This window comes from Ambystoma mexicanum, chromosome 11, assembly GCF_040938575.1.
Source record: "Ambystoma mexicanum isolate Mex_15411 chromosome 11, UKY_AmexF1_1, whole genome shotgun sequence".
In the NCBI taxonomy this organism is placed as follows: Eukaryota; Metazoa; Chordata; class Amphibia; order Caudata; family Ambystomatidae; genus Ambystoma; species Ambystoma mexicanum.
In genome coordinates, this window is record NC_090934.1 from 1401391682 (window position 1) to 1401414565 (window position 22884).

The 22884-nt window shown below is 45.3% G+C and overlaps 1 protein-coding gene across 3 annotated transcripts in view; it reads right to left on the minus strand.

Annotated features, from left to right (window-relative positions):
• Positions 1–22884, minus strand: part of LRRK1 (leucine rich repeat kinase 1) — a 1071210-nt gene that overhangs the window by 503073 nt on the left and 545253 nt on the right. For all 3 annotated transcript variants that reach the window (XM_069625026.1, XM_069625024.1, XM_069625025.1), the window contains exon 17: positions 10526–10698. In XM_069625026.1, coding sequence (XP_069481127.1) covers positions 10526–10698 — 173 coding nt within the window. The remainder of the gene's footprint in view (positions 1–10525; positions 10699–22884) is intronic.

Below are 22884 nucleotides of genomic sequence, written 5' to 3' on the forward strand. Positions count from 1 at the left end.
GTAAGTAAGGGAGGTGATGAAGAGGGATTAGGCGTTAATGCCCCTGCCTGGTGAAGTGCCAAACAAGCCACTTAGGTCAGAGTCTTGGGTGCGAAGCTCGCAGGCAGCTTTTGATGACACAGTGGGTTAGGGGGAGAGCATGGGGAGAGGAGAGGTGAGGAGTCAGGAGGCCTTGTCAGCAATTTCTTTTTGAGGAAAGTATCTGGGGGACCCTCAGCGGTGTCTGTTAAAGAATGCAGTCAACCTTTTATGCAAGTAAGTAAGGTGGAAAAGCAGAGTTGGGCCCAGAGAACCGAAGGTTACCCCATGCAATCAGGGCATTAAGTGCTGGACAAGAACTCTAAATACACTATAAACAATGCTTTTATTTAAACTGATGCTGCAACATATTAAGTGCTAAGGAGGTGTATGCTCGTCCATTAGAGCTCAGCAGTTAAGGGACAGTGACTGATGAGAAGCAAAAACAAGCAGCTACTAAAACTAGCAAATGCTTCTTCATAGTCATCATAAACTAAGGGTGGAGAGAGGGACTGCTGCAAATGTTCACACCTCCTCCCAAATGATGTCTTTAGGCTTCCCCTGAAGGTGATAATGTATCTCACTTCCTTTTAAGGTTTAAGGGCGGATTTACTAGGCATGGAACTTTGTTCGAGGACCCTTTCAACCGTCCATATCTTAGTTAATTCTGCACAGTAGCAGGATCTTGGAACTTCCAGATCAAAAGCTACAACCAAGATGAGAACGACAAATCTTTGCTTGAAGGTTTCTCAGTTCTAGGGATTATGCCCACAAAGTAAGAGTATATTTAGAGACTATGCTGAACATGGGGAGTTTACCCCCACCCCAATTAAAGCGCCACACAATATATCATTTGTCCTATTCACCCTAGCTCTGTCTCTGACTCATATAGAGCCCTGTTGCACCAATAAGCCAAGAACCAGGATGGGGTACAGAAAGAATAAATAGGTTCGATAATTATTTGCACCAAATGATTTTACACGCCATCTTCTCTGTGGCACAAAAAGCTTTAAAACAAAACTCACTTTTTTGGACTTCACTTTTGGTTCTCATGTACATGGAACCAAGGCCAAATAAACAGTTTACCCCTCCTGTCCCACCACAACCCCGGAATGTCAAAATTAAACAATACCTTGGAACATTACAAGATCATGAGTACTAGCATTCCTTGATAAGGTTCAGAGTTAAACCAACTTCAACCTTTTCAAAAGCAATTTCTCACATGTCACACTTTGTATATTTAATTTCCCTGTGCACTTGAAAATGCTAGCAGTATTAACAGCACCACCGACTTTTCATTATACTTGGGATTGATCGAACCCTACTTCCTTCGCCCCTACGCAATGGAAAATCTCTTCTACAAGGAGTTATTTTCTCACTCTCTGTAGAGAGAGCACCTTTCAATTAGGGACCTCACTTAATTTCGTTTAGCAAGACACTTCTCTGCCTAGCACCAACAACCCTGACATTCACTGTACACGTATCACACCTCTGCATTAAGGCCAGGTCTGAGGAATGATGAACAATTAGGAATTTTGTTTTTAGTCAAGGACACCCCTTCCCCTTGAGGGAATTTTGGGGTTTGGGAATGAAATTAGGAATAACAACTCACTTTAAATGACTATATTTCTTATTCAAACTATGAGGGGTTTTGTTAATTTCAAATGTTAATAAAAAACACTCTTTATTATTTAACTATAGGGGAATTAATTTAATTATTATTTTGTAAAATGCTAAGTGTCCACTTTCATACCCCCCAACCATTAATTCAGGGGAAGGTATTAAATCAAAGAAATCTCCACACTTTAGTTAGACACATTACTTACACAGAATGTCTCTGGGGCTGGCGCTAAGGGAAGACATCAGCATTACTGGACCCTCTCTTGGGGGAAAACAGGGAGCTGGTCAGGCACCTCAATCATGTATAGCCAGCAGCATGCATCTCTCTATTTGGCTCTCCTTGCAACGATCCCAGCATTTGTCTCTGTTTCCTTGATTTCCTCCAGGACTCTCATCAGCAATTCCACCCAGGCAGTATCAGTTAGTCTTCCAAGCAGGGTTACATTTTGCAACCCTCTTTCCGTATTCATCCAGATGATTTTAGGCAGCTCTCCCCTCTCTGGCTTGTGTTTCCACTTTTTAACCTCAAAGCCACATCTCAGAAATATTAATATTAGGAGGTGCCAGCTTATTGGCCCTGAATTTTAATTGGACTCCTACTGTCCTCTCCACCACCAAGACCCGACCCCTCTCTTTGGATAGGCTCCTTGAGTTATGTAGTTCAAATGATGGAAGGGGGTAATCCACCCACTGGAGTTTTCATTTTACACTTTTTAATTGTTCACCTAAAAAGACACTATGTGGCAAAAGTTTGTATTTTACACATAAACCTAACAACATATATATTTTTGGGTTTCTCTAACCATGCTGCTTGTAATGAACTAACTCCTGTCTCAGCAGGAGGTTGCAGGTGTGAACAACAATTTTTGCAGTTTATACAAAATTATTATAGCTATGAACATGACATTTTCTACCTAGATATCTAATTTATTAAGATTTCCCAACCTCTGCTTTGTGACATTTTCTGGGGAGTCAAAAACCCATTTAATGGTATATGACAGATGGCAGAGTGATATGGACATTCTTTCCAGTTCTTCTTCAGTTAATGTCATCAAATATAAGTTGAAACGGAAACTGAGTAGTTTTATTTATGAAAATCGAATTGTGCAACTGGCATCAAATTCCAATAGTGGCCCCTTTATTAGTTATTTAATGGATCGCACCGACAGACCGTCTTACATTTTGGCATATCTCAGCAGTGGTGTGCTATGTTAATACCTTCTATTAAAATGGAATATTTGTGAGGAATTGGAGGTTAAGGGTAGTCACTTGGGAATTTCCCAAGTAAATCGTAAATGCAGATTACGTGGTGACGATGTCATCGAAAGCCTGAAACACATTCTGTTGCTATGTGATGGTCTGAGTCCTTTAGGGGCTAAGCATATGAAGATGTATAACAATCAAACAAATTGCAGTGATTTGTTTCCTATTTGGTCACTTTTTATGGAGGGCAATGATCTTAATCTTATATATTTTTGGGTGACATTTTATTGGAAATACACAGAAACTTTACAGATTCTATGAAATTTGTAACAGGCACAAACATTTTAGCATTGATTTTAACAGAATTTTGATGTATTTTATGATGGTCGGGTCTCTTGAAATTAATCGAGGTCTGTTAATGCTAAATTGTATATCTTATGTGCTTTATGTGTGTATATAATTGCGTGTTACCATTTGTATTTATTTGTATCCTTTTTATATGTGTGTATTTTAAATATTTGTGTTGTATACACAAAGCTTAATTGCTAAATGTATATAAAATTAAAATAAAAAGGTTTTCGGCTGTAACTCTTGTTCCCAAGGGCAAATTTTGATAAGTACCGCCTTCAATAAATAGAACTGTTCCGCAACTTTTTGGTGATACTTGAACCATTACGGTGCAACTTATGATTCTTGAGAAAATTATCAAACTATGATCGTCCTTTAAACAAATGGGAAACTTCAAACAAATATGCAGATCCTGACTTACATTACACAGTTAAGTTTCAATTCTCCTCTGAACAGGGCACCTGCTCAATTGTTTACTTTTACCTGGTGTAAAGTCATCATCCCTTCTTCTCCCAAGGCTAATGGCCATCTTGTTACTTATCTTGGAGAGCAGGCCCCAATAGAATTCCTTCCTGGTCTCTGCTTGAGTGTTCTGAATACAAACTGAAGCCTTCTCACGAAATAGGAACTTAAGTCATGCCAAAATGAATATTAACCTTCACAAACATAAGTGTCTGCAGAAACAGACATTTATGTTTGTGAAGGTTAATATTCATTTAGGCACATGAGGCCTTCTGTTTATTTTTATATAATTGCGTCTTGCCACCATTTGTTCATTTTCTCATCATAATATGTCAATTTTGGCAAGGGACATTCTAAGTCCATTTGTTTATTATTTCAGCTGCGAAATGCACCCACTTCCATGATTGTAATTTCTGTGTTTGCAAATGCCATCCTTTCCATGTAGAAAAAGCCATAAATTGTTGGCTTTGTCAATCACATACAAGGCCCAATATCCTGCAATTTTTGGGCCAACGCGGCTAAATGCAGTTTACTTCTTTCTGGGCAAAATATATCCCATAACAAGCTTCAAAGGAAGGTGCAAACCGAAAGGCAGGCAAATAACTCTTAATGTGATGACTGCACACTGAAATGCCTTTAAGCATTCCAGGTTTACAAACAACAAAGTTTTTTTTCTTCTTTTCTTTTTTGTTTTGCTAAATTATGTACTTAATTTGAAACTTGTGAAAGGTTATATTTTTTCTTCTGTAACCATGTACAATGAAAAAAAAAATGATTATTTGGACTATTTGAAAGCACTCCCTGGGCCGGACCTTCAGTTTCATATTTTAGGGAAAATTAGATCTAATGGGGGAGATCACGGATTACTAGCCTGAACAACATCATAAAAAAAGATAGTGGAACAACCCTGGGACGGTTCCATGTGTTAATATCTCCGTCATATTATTTTTGCAGCAATATTGAGCCATGGATCCTGCGGGGGAAACCCCTGCATTATTTTTAAATGTGTAGGCAACACCCCTGCAACCTCCGCTCCCACAAATTATCCGCCCAAAAATATCGCCTATGGCGAGACAAATGACCATATGTAGGGCAATATTTTTGGGATACCCCGGGAACCACATCTGCAGCTGACATATTTCCATCCCCCTGTTTCCCAGTCTTCAGATCACAAGATTTATTGCATGCTTTATCCCCCAAACCAACATGTAAATTTAACAATCCACTCATCACAAAATATAAGAAAAATGCACCTGGCAGAGAAATTAAAGAGCACAAGAAATTGAAAATACTCTTAGGGATTATATCTTTCGGGGTTCTTAGATGCAAATCCTTCAGTGAAATAGTCGTACATATATATGGACAGATAAGCAATAAGTATGGGATTTATAAAGCTAAAGCCTAGCTGGGTAGCAATGGAGCGCGCTACACCTACCTCTGTTTGAACTGAGCTTTATTTAAATATACAGTTAATACCAAAACCTAGTATTTGGCCCCACTTTAATCTAAATAAGGTTGGTCCATTTCCCCAAGAGCTACACTCCAATTAAATGTGCATTTGTATTTACTTGAAGGACAGGGATGTCAATTTTCATCAGAAAGGACTTGCAGTAATACATGCCAGAAGCACTCCTATCAACAGTGCTTGAGCAATAGGATAAAGATGAGAACTGGTGGTGGGACATTTCATGAGGGTGTGAACATTAGACCATGTACAATGGACACAAAAAACAAAAACAAAATGTATGCAAGAACACAGGTGACTTACAAAGGTAACATTAACCTAAGAGGGCAAATGGGTAAAACTAAAGAAGAGTACTAATTAAATATACAATATTTGAAGTCATTTTTTCATCTGGAGATATTTTCTGGGTACACCCACTCTGGATATATACATGTTGATTTACTACAAACACATTGGAAAGTGTGCCTCCTAAGAATGTTGTGACAATTATTTTAAAGAATTGAATATGTTCTTGATATTTCTGAAAAACATAATTTTAAGACATCTGCAAATAGCTTTATAGAAAAAGGTAAAGGACGCACATTTAGAGAAATAGTTTGAGGCTGGTTCCTGGGTTATATTGCTTGATTATACAATTAGGCAAGTTATTTGAGGCCTGATCGTTGAGATTAAAGGGTTTATACAGCAATATAAAGGCAGAGATTATATAAATATGTGCCTTTCCAAAGACCTCCAGTGTATACTAAGGGGAGATTATTTAAGAAATATTACTCAAGCAGGGGGCATTAGTGTGCCAGGTAATGCCCCGGGCCAGTTAGAAGCAGTTGCATCAAGTGTCAGTGCTAAAATGTGGATAGTGTTGCTCTCTCTTCAACCTGACGTTGCAGAAGTCATCGTAGTGAAACACAGCACATTTCAAAAGATCTACAGGGTTTAGAGGAGCACAGAGCAATTCAGAAATCACAGCAGGTGATGGTGGTGGGAGCGCAAGTACTTGTGAAATGCTCACTATGAAAGGGTTCTTCAACCTACATCAGAGTCTTCTTCAAGGATCTCTTTTTGATGGTAAGTGTCCTTATGTTGTTCATTAATCCAGATGGCACTCTGAAGGTAGTATGCTGCCCCTCCTTTCCTGATTCCACAAGGAGAGATGTGTGCCTCTGTAAGCAAGTGAGGAAAGGGCACGAAATAAGGAGGAGAAAGGCACGATCAGTGTAACGAATCGATGACCTACGTAACCTCAAGGCCAACTACTTCTGCCAACCCAGTGAAGATGGTAACCTGCTTATATGGAATGGGAACTGATCAAAACAGGAAACATACTTTAATTGACTGAGGGGCTAAACGGAGCAGGCGTTAAATACTGAACTCAGCGGTCAGGTCCGATATCACAATGCAGGGACCATTTCACCATTTTTTTCCTGGTAATGGGGAACATATAATTGGATTTTACTTGGTTGGTGCTTGCAAAATGACATTTACACAGGCAGGAAACTGAGAAAAACGTTGTAGCATAATGCATAAAACACGACTAATACTGCATTACCCTGATAGTCTCTGCATTGTGCAGGCATAACAGGCTACAACCTAATACGCCAAGCATTTTCATAGTAGGGCCTTGCAAACAAGGTATCATGGTGTCACATTTTGGCTTGGTATGGAATTTGTGCCTGTCCATCAAAGGTCCTTCAGACCAAATCCCTTCCAGTCGGTTACCACTCTGCAATGGCTGCCCCAACACAGGACTTCCACTCCTCTAAAAACAACATCTCAAGCTGTATTTGTTTTTATTTATATGTTTATCAGATATAAGCCCATTTTAAAGAACATTTCAGAACTCACGTTGCTCCTGATTGTAATTCAACGATGGGGAGCCATTAAATTAGCACAGCAATGTCTACGGAAACACGCCATCACATTTTCGTCATTTGCATGGCGGAGATCAAACGTGTAGGTCAAAAGGTGGTGTATACGTGTATGCCGCCTTTTGCCCTTCACTTTTGCACACTAGTGCAGAAAGTGAGTTAGCGCCGCCTGACATGCTCATATGCTAGGCAGCGTTTTATTTTAATTGTGAGCGCCGCTTGCATGGCAAGCGACGCTCACAATTACATTCAACACTGCGCAACATGTTTGAATGTTGGGTGGTGTTTAATTGTAATTGTGAACACTGCTTACCATGAGTGCATGGTAAGCAGTTTAATTGTAATTTTGAATCCTGCCTGCCATGCAAGCATGCCAGCCAGCATGTACAATGGATCCCCACGGGGTCTGCCTGCTTCATGCTGCAGCATAAACCATGCAGGCCCTGTAAGGATCACCAGAAAAGGCTGGAGCATTTGAATGGTAGAGAGGAAGGAAGGTGGTGGAAATGTAAGTTGCGTTCCTCCCCCTTACTCAAGGCTTTTACACCTTCCATTCACTTTGTACCACATGGCTCCACATTGTATCAGAATCATCTTAACAAGCTAATGCACGCAGTGCCAGCAAGATTGGGGTATGAGAGGCATAGCTGAATACGGATGGCAGAAACCAGATCATGTCAAGGAGGTTGAGGAGGTGTGGGGTTTTCTGGACAACACTAGACAGCCCACTACACAACTGCTTTAAGATCTTAATCTACATTACACACAATTTCAATGTAGACAAAGTGAAAGTGATGTTGCCAAAATCACACAGTTTCTGATCAAGTGCCAAGGCCAGCACTAGAGTCCTGGTCTCCAGGATGGAAAGTCAGCAACTTGGGCTGCAGGCAACGTTCTTGTGCCAGAAGACAAGAATGACCCAAAAGGGTAAAATCTGCACAATCCATCCTGGAGAGCTGAATATTCAACACTTCCCAACCACCCTGCAAAAGCCTGCAGAGTATGCTTGCAGGTTTATTGGATCTGTGTTACTGCCAATGAGATACTGATGAATTTATGAAGGGTGGAAGGTTTGCCCATGCATTTCTGTGACATAATTTGGCATGGTGTAAAGGTTGACAGGTGTTAAGATGGATTTCTGAACTCTGTCCTGGAGGGGCAGAGGTTCAGAAGGCCAGCCTAGTTTCTTGGAACAGGGTAACCTCTGGACAAGCCAGATCAATCAGGGTAGCGATCGCGGCGGTCAAGACTAGGTCTCAAGAGGAGTGAGGGTGACTGAAAGCCCGCAATGAGCACACAAAGCAAGTTCACTTACAAATTACTCCAAGCAGGTGTTATATTAAAAATATATACACATTTATTACAAGGCCTTTGTAACATTGACCATAGCGTGAAATCACAATAAAACTCAAGTAAACCAACACATACCAAACCAATACAATATATATACAAATACAAACGAGTCTAAAGAGTTAGACGCACGAAATGTGTAGACCACCTAGATGGGGAGGAAAACAGGCAGTGCGAATAATAATTAGACCCAGTCCGCCTTCAGAGGCACCTAACTAAAAGGAAGTCCAAGCCCTACGAAGAGTGGAGCCTTGTGCTCAAAAGTACCTGCACACGCTGGTGCCAACGGGCAAAAAGGGGAGTCTCTTTGAAGGAATCAGGCAGTTTAGTTCGGTGAACAAATGAAGATTAACAGAGCTCTGCGACTCAAGCGCAGCCTCCCCTGTGGGCAGAAGCAGAGCGTGAGTACGAAAAGGCGTGCTGTTAGACACAGCGGGGAAAAGCTATGGGCTCCTGCAGGAGGGCGACCAGTTCCTAGCGATGCTACTCACCGGTCCCCGATGCAAGCAGACCCAGGCTTCTCTGCGTCAGTTTCAGTGCTGGCAGGTTCAGATACAAGCAGGGGACGTCTCGGCGTCGTGTAGATTCCGCAGCAGCAGAAGTTGAGTTGAGGATGTCCCAAACGCAGTGAACCCGCACAGTTTGTTACCACAGCAGGGCAACGGAGCGGCCGGGTGTATTTCAGCCAAATGTACACTACTCACTTGAGACCTGGGAATGCCAATTGTACAAATCGTGTGAGAGTGACAAGGACTCGTAATACAACACAACCTGACGGCGGTTACAGAGCAAGACTCCTGGGTAGGCTTGTCAGTCTGCTGGATGGCCCAGAGACACTTCCAAAGGTTTACGTGCAGGAGATGGTGAAGATGCCGAGAATAGTTGTTCCCACTATTCCAAGGGTCGAAGTACCAGTACAGGCCTTCTCGTTCGATCCGAGGTAGAAAGGGATTCACAAAGCGACAGCAGTGCACAGGAGCAGTCCTTCAGCGGGTCACCAGCGATTCCTCGGTTCAGCCTCGTGGTTGCAGGATACTTGGCTCCTGTATTCCTTTGTTCGTGAGAACTCAGGAGATCGACCTGGTAGTGGCGTTTCCAGCCCCCTCTTATCCACGGTTCCCTTCGCGCCAAAACGGAGGGGACCCAATGGGAGATCTGCTCATAAAAAACACTTACACCATATGTAGACCTATCACGGACCACGGGGGTCCCAGGCATTCACACCACCCTAGACTCTCCGGCGCCCAGGTTGTGTATTGGGACCAGACATCCCAGCCCCCATCCTGGAGGCACACACAAGGCCTGTAGAAGCCCGCAAAAGCATCTGTGTTTCGCGGGAAAGTACATGCCCAAATAAGGAAGGCCCCGGGTCGGCTCGACCTGGGGGAGGTGAAGGGGGCAAGACGGTCAGCAGACAGGACAAAGAGCCTCATGGTCTGGCCATTTTGGGAGCCAGGCCACCATTTTGGGCTAAGCGTGAGAAACGCGCTTAAAACGCCAAAAGGAGCTCAAAAACACAAGAAACGATCGCTGCCACCAATCCCGTCCGTGATTCACTTGCACCGTTCATTTACAATCCAAAGAGAGTATCTAGGGCCTGTAGAAGACTAGAGACCCAAGAGAGCAGTAACTTAGCTTACAGTGCCCTCTTGTGCCATGTTGCGCGAAGGTTGCAACATGATAAAGAAACTACGGAAAACAACGTTTCCCAGTACTGACTGTCTTAAGGGCATGTCAGTTTCCCCGTAAGAATGGAGCGAAAGCCCAGAGGAGTGCGGCAGAAGGCTGCACTTCTCTGGCAAAGTCTAGATCAGGGTGAAAACAACAGCAAAAAGTTTAGGGGTTGCCACATGGAAGGAAAATTACCCATAATTAAGAAATCTTTCCTAACAACAGGTCTACGAGGAAACTTATCTCACTAGGAGGTGCATCTGGATGGAAAGCAGGAAGGACCAGCATACAGTTAGTCACCAGCCGCATCTTGTGCAGAGACTTTGTCTACCTGGACCGCTCAGCCCTGTATGACCCGCTTTGCCTGTGATATGAGGTTTTTACTGTTTTATACGTGGTGTTAAATGCAGGCATCTGGTGGGCCATGGTTCACGCAATATCAAAACATTGACATAAATACATTCTAGACCCCTTCTCCCGATTGCTCAAGTGTAGATGACTATCTTTGTACTGGGGTACTTACTGTAAATGTTTACAAGTGATGTCAGGATACCCAATGGCCCGTGACCCGGATGGAGATCTGCACAGTGCCAACACGTGCGCTCGAAGAGTTGCGATTCTTTCCAGTCGGAACTTGGTGTCAATGAAGTCCAGATGTGTCCCGATCACAATGACAGCAGCATTCGGCGCTTTGGCCTGCACAACAAAGACACAATGGCTTATTCGACTGCATCTTAGCAATGCTTTTGATTTCATCATGGACAATGACATGAGCAGTACTTATTTCATCAGACTAGAGGCCAGAGAGCTAGACAACTCAGAGCGAGGGTAGAGAGATCTGTGGGCGTTGATTTCTGGAACACAGTTCAGACGGCATGGTGTGTCAAAAACAGAAAAAGGACAAGGAGCCAAAGAACAAACCAGAGATTCAGAAGTCCTCTTAAAGGCCGGTCTGATCATGTTTGATATAAAAACCTCCCTCGGGTCGAATTATTCCTACAATACATTGGATGATAGACATTTGGCTAGAGTCATGATCCAGCGGCCATTTCCTTGGCCACCGCTTCTTCAGGCTGCTTGAATCCGCAGTCCCACATGGAAGAACCTGTGTCATTTCACCAAAAACCAAGGTGAAGCGAAATTGACATCACACTGATTGAGCTTCCCAATCGTATCACTCATCAAAGAACACCATCACATCTCATAACCTCCTACCCCAAACCAACTTAGCCCAGTAGCCCTCCTAATGACCACCCTTTACAGTCCGCCCAATGCCCCCTTTAAGGACTTTTATATGATCCCCACTAATTGTTAAGTATTCCGCTTTTCTATAAATGCAATACCATAACCTCCCTGTAACTCATGTATGCCTGTAACCGCTAGGCAATCACATGACCCGTGACCTCAATGAATTCTGAAGAAGTGAATCACACAGCCTGGATCCTGCTGACCACAGAAGAAGGTGATGCATCCTAGAGAAAGTGCTCAGGTAATAATCAACTTCAGTGCGAGCCGAAGCGGAGAGGGTTGCAAGCGCAACACCTGGTGAGCCCTTATTGTCACCGCTCCCATCAGTTACTAAGCTACTGAAAGCCTCCCCATCTTACTGATTCTTGCCCAAGGGATTGGTGCACAAAAATATAGAGGAACCAACTGCAAGGCCTAGTGGCCCATAAATCACGCCCTCGAAAAATGGCTGCATAATGCCTCAATTTCTTCTTCTTGGATTGTTATCCTGTTCCCCTTTTAAAAGGTGTTTAAATCAGGTATTATTTGCTAAATTAATGCATTTTTGGAAGGAAAATATCACTTTCTAGTCAACCTGCCGACCCAGTATGAGAGGACATTTTTTAAATACCTATGATCTATTCCAGGGTTGGATCCATGCCGGGTTTTCAGGATACCCCGCATTAATATTCATGAGATAAATTTGCATGCAATGATTCTAAATGTATGTATATTTCTCCTCATGAATATTAATGAGGGATATCCTGAAAAGCTATCAGGATTGCGCCACCCCCCTCGAGGCCTGCAATTGGACAACACTGACCATTCAAACTTGGGTTAGTTCTGGCTTACCCAAACATATATATTAAAAACAAATTGCTCCATCAACACACTGTTCATATTGGGGTGCGCTAAAAGGAAGAGGGCCATTTGAAGAAGTCGGTGGAGACATTCAATGTTCATTAAGGGCAATGGGTTCCAGGAAGAGCGCAATTTGATGCCTTCTTAGTTCTTAATTTAGGGGGTTAGGTAGGGTCTCTGCTAGTAAATTCTGAACCATGCCATTGTCATGCCTTTCCTGCATTGAGCTGGGGGCGTGGGACGAGGGGTGATGTGCAAAGCCCACATGAGCCTCACCCATCCTCCTCGTGCAGAAAATATAAATGTCTCTCGGCCCACATTCATAATAATGCAGGGAGGGGGGCTAAAATCTGCAGAGCATGCTGCCTGCAAAAACCCAACAACATCCATTGGGATTCACTTGAATGCAGCATAGACGCCATTTTGGGACCCCATGATGAAGGATTGCTGAGGCAGTGTGAAAATGAAAATGAAGCAGGTTCTTAGAGGCCTTGTTAATATCGGACCCAACCACTAAAGCGTGAATTTCTCTAATGTGCGATATACGCAAAGCTGCAGCTGCAGACTAGTCTTCGTCTATATGGACCCAGCCGCCTTTTATTTATTGACAAATGTAATGTTTTAGGTTTCCGAGGCCTAACATTCTGTGCAAAAATACACCATTTTTTCATGTTACTGTGGCCTAGATTTTCCTCTATCGAAGTAAAATAGTTAGTATATCATATTTCTATATATAGCACTTTGTGTCTGACCCCCCCCCCTGCTTTTAAGCAATGTAAAAATAGGTGTTGGTATGACAGGTGATGGTTCTCAATTTATCAACCTCAGAAGGATGAAGGGCTGAATCAGCCCGGCTTACATATGATCGTGGAAAGTGGGGACTGGCACGTGTCCGAGCTCAGCTTTTAACTTGCTGAGTTATTCGATTGTGAGACTGTATGCGGTTTAATCAATTGTACAGTCAAAAAGAAACATTTTTATTAGGATATCTACCCCTCCACCCTCACTCTCTCCTGTCCCCCTCCAGTCTTTTTAAAAACAAAATGTAACACTACTGTTATCAGGTTTACTGGTGGGCCATGACCTATCCCTCCTGCTTCTAATCACGGTAATATTAAGTGTTATGTAACCCCCAGAGCCAAATGTTGTGGTATGTACATTTAAGGAGAAATGGCTGGTAAGATAGCTCAATGGTGTAAGTGCTCATTGCTGGAATCTATGTGTTTTGCAAGTCACAGATTTGAATTCTTGCAAAATCTACTCATCCTTTTATCCTTTGGAGGTTGACACATTTGTATTCATTTTGGTGGCAGGTTAAAATGATTTTATGTAAGAGTGTTTTATGTTAAGTCCTTTGGGGAAAGCGCCATTATTATGGCGGATTATTAGGAGTGTTAGCCTCAAACCCAAGCATAGGCTCAGAATAATGTCATGGGGCAGATTCACAAAACTCTTAGTAGAAGATGTGATGAGATGCAGTACCGCATCTCTTCACGTGTGCCAAAAAAGGAGCAGTCCAAATCACTAAGGACATCTCAGTGAGCGCATCCTAGAAGCACTACCACATCTCGTCACAAGTGCCAAAAAAAGGAGCAGCCCAAACCACAAAGGACATCTGAATGAGCCGGGATGCACTACTGCACCTCTGCGCCAAAGAAGGAGCAGCCCAATCCGCAAAGGACATCTGAATGAGCGCATCCGAGATGCACTACCGCACCTCATCACGTGCGCCAAAAAAAGGAGCAGCCCAAACCACAAAGGACATCTGAATGAGCGCATCCGAGATGCACTACCTCACCTCATCACGTGCGCCAAAAAAAAAATCAGCCCTGCCCTCCTTTTGCACCAGTCAGGGGCGCTTCTGCGCATTTAAGAGCGCATCTTGAATTCACAAATGTAATGCACTTTTAAATTGTGCAAAAATGAGAGTTATCTCCCTCTGCTTGTTGGGAACAGGCGACAGGGAGACGCAAATCACGACAGCGTGATTTCTGAAGTGTGACCTTCTCAGTTTCACCCCACTGCCCCTTGAAATCATATAGGCAGGGCCGGCCTTATGGGCAGCAGTGCCCTGGGTGAATTGGCACCTCCCTCCCCACGTGCCCCTGATCACCAGGGTGTGGGGGGGGGGGCAGGATGTGCCACATTTTATTTTTTTACCTCCTCGCTCAGGCGCTTCACAGGGGGCTAAATATGAGCGCCCTATTCCAATGCAAACCGCTTCACTCCCACGTTGGAGCGAGGAGGTAATCATGTGAATAGGGTGCTGATGCAAACCATCAGCACCCTATTTTTATTAAATGCACCCCGCCGCCGCGGGTGCATTTATTAGCAAAAGGGTGCATGCCGCACCTTCTCCCACTATGCCTGCTGGGTGGAGTCCTTGAAAGACTCCCGAGCTGGCGTGGCGGGGGCTAATGGCTCCCTGGGGGAGCAAGGTGCCCCGGGCGCTCTCCCGGTCCGCCATGCCCTAAATCCGGCCCTGCATGCAGGTCACAATCTCCATCCTCCAGCTGTCGGGCCCTTCTGCAGGCGCCTAGTCTGCCACTGTGGGCGCCATACTGCAACCAGGCGCAGTATATGTTTGACTTTGAACGCAAAGCTAAGACTTCTGAAAGCGCCGGAACCCTTGAGCTCCAGGGACCGAGGGGCGGAGGAGACACGTCCAGCCACCCGGGCTTTGGCAGGGAGCGGGCCTGCCTTTCATGGCTTCACGCAGTCTACAATTGAAGCAAGAAAAGGGCTGAGCTCGGCAGTGGTCTGGGCTGGCGAGCAGGTGCGAACAGCTGCTGTCTGCTGGCAGATGAAACAGAGCACAGCCCGTGCGCCGCCTGGATCACAGGCAGGCGTAATGAATGGATTATGGCGCTCACACCACACCTGTAGAATAAGGTCTCGTTACGTGGACGCACGTACACGTGTGTTAAATATGATGCACACACACATCTATCTATAGATACATACATACTGGAGATGTTTAAACCAGTTTACAAAGATCGTTCATGCAAACGTTAAGGTGCAAACACTGTGCAAATGAAGAAATTCCACAGTATAAAGTCCATCGCCCTAGTACTAAGGCTCTGCGAGGCTCACTCAGGTCTATTGAAGCGCTGCTGCAGTAGTAACTAAAGTGTTATTTAGTACTACAGCTCTGCGAGGCTCACTCAGGTCTATTGAAGCGCTGCTGCAGTAGTAACTACAGCTCTGCGAGGCTCACTCAGGTCTATTGAAGCGCTGCTGCAGTAGGAACTAAAGTGTTATTTTGTACTACAGCACTTTGAGGCTCACTCAGGTCTATTGAAGCGCTGCTGCAGTAGGAACTAAAGCGTTATTTAGTACTACTGCTCTGCGAGGCTCACTCAGGTCTATTGAAGCGCTGCTGCAGTAGTAACTAAAGCGTTATTTAGTACTACAGCTCTGCGAGGCTCACTCAGGTCTATTGAAGCGCTGCTGCAGTAGGAACTAAAGCGTTATTTAGTACTACAGCTCTGCGAGGCTCACTCAGGTCTTTTGAAGCGCTGCTGCAGTAGGAACTAAAGCGTTATTTAGTACTACAGCTCTGCGAGGCTCACTCAGGTCTATTGAAGCGCTGCTGCAGTAGTAACTAAAGCGTTATTTAGTACTACAGCTCTGCGAGGCGTTATTTAGTACTACGGCTCTGCGATGCTCACTCAAGTCTATTGAAGCGCTGCTGCAGTAGTAACTAAAGTGTAGGTCTATTGAAGCGCTGCTGCAGTAGTAACTAAAGCGTTATTTAGTACTACAGCTCTGCGAGGCTCACTCAAGTCTATTGAAGCGCTGCTGCAGTAGTAACTAAAGTGTTATTTAGGAACTAAAGTGTTATTTAGTACTACAGCTCTGCGAGGCTCACTCAGGTCTATTGAAGCGCTGCTGCAGTAGGAATTAAAGTGTTATTTAGTACTACAGCTCTGCGAGGCTCACTCGGGTCTATTGAAGCGCTGCTGCAGTAGGAACTAAAGTGTCATTTAGAGTGTCATTGAACTAGGGCATTGCTTGATTCGGGCTGGCTATGAATCAACAGTGGCATTTGCACCATATGGGGACATTCCCTTTTCCACCTTCAGTTTGAGTGCATGTCCTTTTAAAAGGCTTTCGTACTGCGCCCACTCGCCACCATAGTGGTCGCACCACCCTGGTGTGGTACAGTGGGCCCCCTCAAGGGGAATTCAGATCTTGGACAGATGAGGAGAGTGAAAAGGGGACAGGGTCGAGGGAAAGGAAAAGCAGGTATACATTTGGCGGCCCAGCAAGGGTTAAAGGAAACAGCATAAGGTACCGTAGATGTTGTTTGGGATCGTTCGGCTGCGCGTTGAGCTAGCTCGGTTGCGCATCGATAGTTTGACTGCGCGTCGACCTCGCTCGGGGGCGCGTCGACCTAGCTCGGCTGCACGTCGACCTATCTCAGACAGATCAGAAAAGGTTGCAGGTTTTGGAGTCCATGGTGTCTGTTATAGAGGGCAGTCTCATAGTACTCATCACGCAGAACTAATAAAAGGGAGTGGCCGTGTGATGGCCTCAAGACGTGCTCAAGAGGAGCATTGCGGTGTGCAGGATTATTTGACACGGTTTGCGTTTCGCTGTGCCAAGACAAAGCTCAGAATAATGATTAGTTTGCTGCCCACGCCAACTGCAAGTGATGGCAGAGTGAAGAGTTGACCGCGCCAAAGGGGACCGTGGTAAGAAACATTAAGGGAAGAGCCGTAAGGAATCGCCTGGCCGGTCCATCTGTAGGCCATCACAGTTGGGCCCTGTGCTCAAAACCTGCTCAGGCGTTGCCTTGAATGATGAAGGTTATGGTTCACTCTCCCGAGACAATCTGCAGCAGCTTAATCCTGGACCTGCCAAGGCTAAGGATCAGAGGGAAGAGTCAAGGGTGGGCTGTGTAAAAGGTGAAGGCACTATACAGCGGCTGGAAGTGGGCAGGGACACATTAGGCCACCCGCAATACCTGCTTGGCCAAGTGTAGAGTGGCGTGTTCAAGGAACTCTGGCTGAAGACTGAAGAGGCGGGTGTGAACCTACAATCATTACCTTGGAGAAGTGTTCTGGGCAGGTTTCCAGGCCAAGCAAAACACCTGCACATGTAGAATTGCTTAATTAGGGGGGGGGGGCTGGAAATAAACGCAGAAGTGCCTACATAGATCAGCATCGCTTAACTGCACTGTGAACTCATCGAGTTTGCTATCGCTGCACCTGAGGAGGTGCGTACTTGCATCACATGTATATTGGCATGAGTGATAGAACAGGAAACATAGCTAGAGAGAGGGATTTGCCTTGTAAATTCTTAGGGAAGTTAAGCGCCTGGTTGAGGCCCCTGCCCTGTGGCTCCATACATGAACCCTTCCCCCGCTCTAATGCAGCTACTATCTTGCCTAGAAAGATTGCTGAACCCTGTAGTAGTCATAAAAGGACGACGAGTTGTGCAAATAATAGGCATGTGCGCTGGAAACTGGATTTGAATGTCTCATTATATTTGTGGTGGGGTAGTTGTGTAATATGGGAATCCTACTACATGCTGACTAATCAGGGTACTTGTCAGGTCTGTTTATTTTGTGTTGTGAATATGCTTTGATAAGACGTATTTGCACAGCTGAGGAAATCTGTGCTTCACCCTCCAATCCCCTAGCGGATAATGGGCGTCCATCTTTGGCTCAGTGATCGTCAGGTTCTGAGGCCTTGGCATCGACTGGGCACCACTGCTGACTGCACTTACTCCCTAGACCCCACATGGTCGCAAGCTTAAATAAAGGGGGCATGGAAACCTGGCTTCCCTGGACAAATGAGTTACCTTTTCTGTGGTGGTAGGCCGCAGATTGCAAAGGGGGCGATGTTAAATAGGTGTGCATCTCTAGGAATGCCCTGGACCAGGCCACCTGGACCTTCTTGAGGCCTGCTAGGATTTGACTGGGATGGGTATTGGGCAGGAGGCGGCACTCTCCTGGGAGTTACGATGCAAAGTCCAGCCGTGCCCACCCGTCTCAAATTAGTTAATCCGTCCTGTTAAAAGACGGGAGCAGAAGGATCGTCTGCCCACGAGGGGTGCAGAGTAGGATTACCAGTTTACATGTGCAAATTTACTTTGGGTACTATTGCCCTTTTCTAGGAATGCGTGCAGCTTGCATGGGTTTTTAATCTGGGTGTTCTGTGGAGCGCTATGCAACACCTTTCGGCTGCTTCTGGACGTCAGCATTTGCAAGCTTCGCCCATTTGAAGGCAATCCCTTTAATTTTGGAAGTGTACATGACATTCCCAGCACACTCGCCGTGAGGATTGGAAGAGGCTGATATACTGGACTATCACCTTCCGACAAACAGTGCATGAGTGTACCTAACCCCCAGGGAGACAGCCCTTCCCATACTCCTGCTGGTTACTCTTCCACTCCTGCGTTTCCGCCACTCAGACTGTTAAAGGGTTTCTGTGGAGATAGGACTCCCTGCACAAACTATGTACAACAGCTATTGGAATCACACACACATTCCCTCACTCCAACCCTCATGACGAGAAGTGCAAGGAGAGCACCCAGGCGGTGGCCTACTGCCCTTATTCCAGCCCCTGCGATCCCCAATTACAACTCCATCAGGCATTGCTTCTTGACACCAACACCTAGACTCAAAATCCTTCTTCCTAACCTGCACCATGTATCCCACCTATTCTCATTCTCTGCATAAATGGAGGCCATCGGATGACTCCTCATTTTGTAGATATCCCCTTCGAGCTTTCCCCATAGTCTTCTCTCATTCACTACACTTATCTAGACTTCCCAACCAAACTGGTCATGTGCCGCATTGGGTTTCCATCTGCCAGGCAACTCAAACGAAGCCATGCCTTTCTTTGCATGGGGTGCAGAACATGATGCAAGCTTAGAATGGGCTTCCTACTAGCAATCGAGGCCTGCTCCGGCAGCCAGGCAAACACGGTCCATTCATCTGCAGCTGAAACGTTCGACAGTAGCATTTGTCTCAGAGAGATCAAAGGTGTCTCAGAGTGATCAAAGGTGTCTCAGGGTGATCAAAGGTGTCTCAGAGTGATCAAAGGTGACTCAGAGTGATGAAAGGTGTCTCAGAGTGATCAAAGGTGTCTCAGAGTGGTGTTCTATGAGCACCAGTTAAGGAACCCCTACAGCTCCTTGGCCATTATCTTCATACCTATATATGTGCATATTTTATTGGGGTACCACGTCTAGAAAGACAAATACCATTGTGGTGTCAGCCTCACCCATTTCAGGACATGGGCAGAAAGAAATCACGAGGACAAGTATGAGGTGTCTCATGCCATGACCTCTATGCAGTGAGCATAGAACATTCAGTGCCACCTACATCCATGACATACCAGACAGATCCATCTGGAAGAAAGGTTGGGCATGGGTTTTCAGCACACAATGTGCACCGCTTTACCCTCTGCTCCACATGCACGTCAATTCCAGGCCACCAGCGGGCACAATGCACAGGACCCTTGGTCTTCACAATTCCAAGGTCCTCTTCATGACAAAGGCCCACGATCCGATAACGTACCCCTTCAGGTAGGACAATGTTCCTAATATGGCCCAGCAATTCATCTTCTAAACTCACCTCATCCTGAACCTGTAATAAGAGCTGAATCTTCTCCCTCACTTTATGGCTTCATGCTACTCATTCTTACCATGAAAAGAGGCAGCTTTGCACCAATCACTCTTGCCTACAACACCATCCTCTGCCGGAGAAACGTCCTCTGCAGCTTCTCAAGTCCCCCACAACCTCGTTTAGAAAATGCCTGCTATCACACTGCATGTTTGTTTGCTTTTTTATTTATAAAGCGCTCCAAACCCGGAGGTATCTAGGCGCATTACAGGAGATTTTCAGTTTATACGTTGCATTACATGTAGAAACAGGAATACAGTACAGTACAGCACATAATTACATAAAAGGACACATACGTTATATTATCCTATTCTGCCAGATAGTGTATCCCACACTTGACCCCGAATGCTGACATAATATTGACCGACCATATGTGCTGGGACACCCCTTTCAGTCTCTTTCCCCTAACTCAACAAACCAAAAATATATGCTCTGCCCTACTAAATTCAATTCCCTTTAGGCGTGTGTGAAGCAAACACTACCGTTGCTTCTATGCCTCTCTGGTCCCGCAACAGCCCCTATGCCTTTCTGGTCCTGCAACGGCCCCTATGCCTGTCTGGTCCCGCAACAGCCCCTATGCCTCTCTGGTCCTGCAACAGCCCCTATGCCTCTCTGGTCCTGCAACAGCCCCTATGCCTCTCTGGTCCTGCAACAGCCCTGCCCCTAGTCTAGAATCAATGGTGTCTGCGATCATGATGCACTTAGACTTGCCGTAGAAGCGTGAAAGGGCTGGTGAACTGGTCATCACAACTCATGCGTCGAATCCACCAGGGAGATTGTGGAAGCAGCTTGAGAATCTGATCTAGTAGAGGGGTGAATCAGGCTACAACTGGTGTTTAGAAACCGCGGACACAGATGTGTCCTGGAATGATGACCTGCCCCTTGGTCTGGTGACGCCCCCTTGAATGATTCAAAGTATGCGCACCCAGCGCACCCGCGCGCACACATCGTGGAAGTACATGTGAAGTACTGTTTACTGTTGCTGCACGTTATCGGAGCTCCTCTGGAAGCTGACTCTCCGTGCACCCCCCACGCATCCAACTCAGAGGCATCAGGAAGTCTTTCTTGGATGCACAAGTGCCTGGCCTCCCTGACAGGAAGTGAAGGTGACTGTTTGCCTGTGTAGAGCTAAATCACAAACGAGGACTTATGAAATTGATGTCACGTTGTCACGTTGTGTCGGTGGTGTTTAGTGTGTACTTGTGTTAGCCTCTTTGTTGTCCTTGATACGCTCGCATGTAACAGCGAGCATGCAAACAATACAACAAACAACTTACTAATTATGGTAATTTACCTCCCCTTCTAAAGGTGTGTCCTGGAACGATGACCTGCCCCTTGGTCTGGTGACGCTCCCTTGAATGATTCAAAGTACCCGCACCCAGCGCACCCGCACGCGCACATCATGGAAGTACATGTGAAGTACTGTTTACTGTTCAGGGTGCGCAGGGCGCTGGGTGCACAAAAGGACCAAAATCGCGGGCTAACATCTGCGGTCTCCGCACAATACCTCGGGGGAGTTTGAAACACTCTTGCATTCTATCGTAAGTCCAAAGAAACTGTATTTGTTCTTATATCTAGATCTCTGAATATAGGTTGTTCTCATTTTCATAACGCAATCTGCTACTTCTCATTTGAGAGGATCTCATGAATATTGAATGCACGGCCTGATTATATAATTCCAGTTAGCGAATTGCGTCGCTGCTATAACACTGACACAATCCAAATAGGTGAAATTCGAAGTGGATTACAAGTGGCTGTTCAGCTGCTGGGCGCTGAGGCGAGAAGCACGGGTCCCTGGGCTAATTCCCAGTTAGGAAATTTCTTGTTTTGGGTGGTACTTTGGTGGGACCTTACGCTTGCTCCTTACAGAGAGAAGCACGCTAGGCCTAAATGGTTTCTTGCTTACGTAGTGGTCATCCCTTAAAATTGTCTCCTTCTAAACTTGCAAACCCTAAAAAAACACGGAAAAACAAAAAAATGCTTCTTTCAAAGGAAATCGTGAGGAACGATGTTCCTATGTCGTGCGAAGGCGCTGTCTTGGCAGCGCACTGGGGTCCGGTAACTGACCAGGACCTAATAAAGCATGAGGTGGCATTTTTCTACGCGCGTGCTCAGCCACACGCAGTTGTAATAAAGGGGTCTCCCTCCCTTAGTGCTGACCCTACGTCTAGTAAGAGCTCACCTAAACCACCCCGCAAAAGCTTCCTTAGCATGCGTATGGATAACATACCTCCTGGCTGGCCATGGACACCCCATTGAGGATACAACTTCCTCACCCTCTGATAATTCCATATTAGCCCCAGTCGTACTTGCTGCACTCGAAAAACGTGTACGGCTCTCGGTTGGACCTTCCACCCCAGTCACTTCAACTAACTGCAAGAGAGCGGATGTGCACATTCATTGCAAAGATGTCGCACATATGGAGGATATAAACATCTCTCCAACACTTCCTTTGCTTGAATCTCAACCCTCCAATTTCCCCACTTCTAGCTCATGGCCTTCTTCTCCAACCCGAGCACCAAGTGGCACTACAAAGTTTGACACAGACCCATTGCACTCCCCTGCCAAAAAGCTATCAAACCACCCATTGGGTTTTGACATTTTAGAACCCACCAAGGATATGCAATCCATTGAAGCATCCTACCCCGTATTAACAAGAATAATCAATTTACTGGATCGTGGTCACGAGTACACACACTATGAATTGAGGGACTGCAAATCAGCGTTGACAGATATCCTATTAATAAATTGGAGGGTTTCATATTTGCAGACAATCTGAGAAGGGCACCAGAAGAGCAAAGACCATTGAAAATGGACGCACCTCTTAATAGCTCTGTGTCTACGCAAACAGATGGTCTAGCTGCACCTCTGAACGAATCTAGTATCATGAATGCTCCCTGTATTAAGTATGCATTCCAGCAATCATTTGCTCAAACTGTGATTGCTCCAAGACCAAACACCTCCTGTAATATTCTCATGCATGCCCAACTATGTATGGAAGTTGCTTCACATGCTGAAAAGCTTGAACAGGTGCTATTTTTCTTACAATCTGGCCCTGGGGAAGAGAAATCAGGGGATTCGTTTGACTCTACGGAGGGAGGTCAGATATTCCACCCAGACAGTCCCTCAGTACTAACTAAACTATTTGAAAATAATGA